The sequence below is a fragment of the Nematolebias whitei genome, chromosome 23 (assembly GCF_014905685.2).
Source record: "Nematolebias whitei isolate Nwh7 chromosome 23, NemWhi1, whole genome shotgun sequence".
Classification (NCBI taxonomy): domain Eukaryota; kingdom Metazoa; phylum Chordata; class Actinopteri; order Cyprinodontiformes; family Rivulidae; genus Nematolebias; species Nematolebias whitei.
In genome coordinates, this window is record NC_056520.1 from 24,724,641 (window position 1) to 24,727,452 (window position 2,812).

Genomic DNA, 2,812 nt, shown 5'->3' on the forward strand with positions numbered 1-2,812 from the left:
CTGGAGACCACTTCCACCCATATCCTCTTATGTTCAGGGGGGTGTAGATGTTTTTGTTCCTTCTGAAGTCCACAAGTAGTCACTCAGAATAAGAGCTTTATTGTGAAACGAAACCAAAACACGGTGTTTACTTGTTCAAATAAAATGTATAAAAATCTAAATTTATTTCTGATAACGTACTGTAAACAAAGTCTAATTTTATTTATGAAGCAATGAGGTCTGGACTGAGCTACTGAAGGAGCTCTACGCTGCTTTTGTGCGACACTCCCTAAAAGCCTTGGCAGTTTCAAGGGACCCGAACTGGGCGTTTCTTTCTGCTACGTTAAAAAAAACCCCGCTCGATTTAGTTTTAAACAGCAAAGATTTACACATAGTTTACGCCAAAAAGCACCAGCGTTGGCTGAGTCTGCATTTGCAGTTTACGTAACTTACGTAGCTCGTCGTAAAACGACATATTCGACGTTCGGACCGAGTCGTAGAGCTGGGTAACAGCGTATGTGAAGAAATAAGTTTGTTTTAGCGGTGTTCATGAAGTATTTGCGTTGAAATGAGTGCGGCGCAACTTTAGAGCAACTTTGGTCAAAGCTCCGTTAAGGGACCGTCGTGCAATGTGTCGTCGTGTCGAGGCGGAGCGTGGCTCGCGGCCGTCGCCCCTCTCCGCGCCTCTTTAAACGGAAAGGGGCAGCCTTGAAACCTCCGTGTTTGGATCTCGAAAGTTGCGAGCGGAGCTGAGCACCATATTGAATCAAAGTTGTCAGCTCCTTAACAAATGTTTCAGAAGTGTCGCCCTCCAAGCGGCTTTCTTTCCGAGCGGACCGGGACAGAGTGGGAGACGACGCGCAGAACATGGACGCGCTGTGAAACGGCGCTTTCCGGTTCGCTCGTCGTGCGTGTTGTTCAGAAGTTCATGCAGCCCCGAGAAGAAGACGTCGAGCCGCCCGCAGCTTTTAAAGTTTGACTTCGGCACTTTTTTTTTTCTGGATGTGATGGACAACCCGTCCTCAGTGATCACCCAGGTCAGCCGGGAGGAGGAGGGCAGCAAAGCGGCGGGAGAGCGGGGTGAGTGTCCGGCCAGAAGTTCTCCGCGGGCACGGGAAAGTTCTCCCGGCTCCTTCAGAGCCTCAGAGTCGGAGGTTAAACTCAAGAATCTGCTTGTAACATGTTACAGACAACTCTGCTGGGGGACTTTTCTCATGAAACGACAGAAAACTAAGAAAAACTCCTTTAAAACTGTTTGTGCTCTAGTTCTGTTGCGGCCCTTCGGCCTCTGGTTACAGCCGGAAATGACGTCACAGATTGGTTCTGCTGTCAGTTTTTAAATAGCCGCATTAAAATCAACATTTCTGACTATGGGAAACAAAACCACACCGAGGTGTGCATTTAATACTATTTGTATAAAAATTAAAAGGTGTTGTAAGTGTAGATTTGGGAAGGTACACAAATACACACATATTTGATAGATGCATGCTTAATTACCGTATTTTTCGGACTATAAGGTGCACTTAATTTTCTCAAAAATCGACAGTGAGCCTTATAATCAGGTGCGCCTTATGTATTAATTCTGGTTGTGCTTATTGACCTCGAACCGATTTTATGTGGTGCACGGCGCTCAAAAAAATGCTAAAATTAGGGGTTGAACGATTACATAATTTTAAAACTCGATATTAAAATAATAAAACTCGAGTAGTTGAGGACGTCATAGGATCTCAAGATGCAAAAATAAATAAATAAAACTGCAAAAATGTCAAAACATTGGGAGCGTATATTATGCTCCTACCATTTATCATACTGCAAATAAGTCACAGGAAAAACTAAACTATTAGTTATTATTATTAAACTGCAAAACTGAAAGAAACGTGTGGCACGTCAAAAACGAAACTAAAAACAGGGGCGGACGACCACCCCGCACCACCGCCAGCTGTGCTGCGCATTAAGTTTAGTTTTAGAGATTAATATGTTTGTAGTTTTTTTTTAATAGGTTTAGAGATGAATATTTTTTGCTTTTAGTTTGTGAAACAAAGTCAGAGGAAGCTGGTTCTGGTTCGGTCATTGGACCCGGTGTTGCACCATATTCTGTGACCTGCAACATGCAACACCGCCCCCTATGGTCACAATATACGGTGGTCACAGAATATGGTGTAACACTGGTTCGCAACAAGCTCCAAAAAGTGAGGAAGTTGATTCATTTTCTGTTTCCTTACGGTGGTTGAACCGGAAGATTCATCTTTAGTGAAATATTTCCAATCCTTTGATGCATTTCTACCTGTTCGCCAAGACTGGGCCTGCTCCGCTTCATCTGTCTGCTTGGAGAAATCCATTTTGTAGCCTGCGTCCAGTGCGGATCATGTGACATGTGACGTAGTGACGTAACGGCGACGTAATGACGTCACTACGAAAACTCAACGTGAAATTTAATAACTCGAGAGATGTCCTAGGAATCGACCTGTCAATTACTTGATAGTCTGTTAAAGCCATAGTCAAAATAAACTTGTTTTGCTTAGTGTTCCTTTATAGTCCGAAAAATATGGTACTTGCTTACTTACGTACTTACTTTTATAATTAATTAATTCCAGGGGGAAACTGAAGACATCCAGTAGCATTTTCTAATTGTATAGAAAAAAAAAATACATATGAAATAATCAAAATAGTAGCTCGGGGACCAAATCAGGCCCACTGTTAAACTCAGTTTGGCCATCAGTGGGTTCATTTTGAAATAAAACTAGATTTTAAACCATAAAACAAACTTACTTAATGACAATAACTGTTGGATGTCCGGCCACTGAGCTCTTGGCTTTCAGTAACTGTGGCCCCC

At 42.8% G+C, this 2,812-nt stretch overlaps 1 protein-coding gene across 1 annotated transcript in view; it reads left to right on the plus strand.

Moving 5' to 3' along the window:
* The first annotated feature begins 704 nt into the window (after window positions 1–704).
* ctdsp1 (CTD (carboxy-terminal domain, RNA polymerase II, polypeptide A) small phosphatase 1) overlaps window positions 705–2,812 on the plus strand; it is a 67,192-nt gene continuing 65,084 nt past the window's right edge. The window contains exon 1 of the mRNA XM_037696312.1: window positions 705–1,059. Within this exon, the coding sequence (XP_037552240.1) occupies window positions 987–1,059 (73 nt within the window). The 5' untranslated portion in view covers window positions 705–986. The remainder of the gene's footprint in view (window positions 1,060–2,812) is intronic.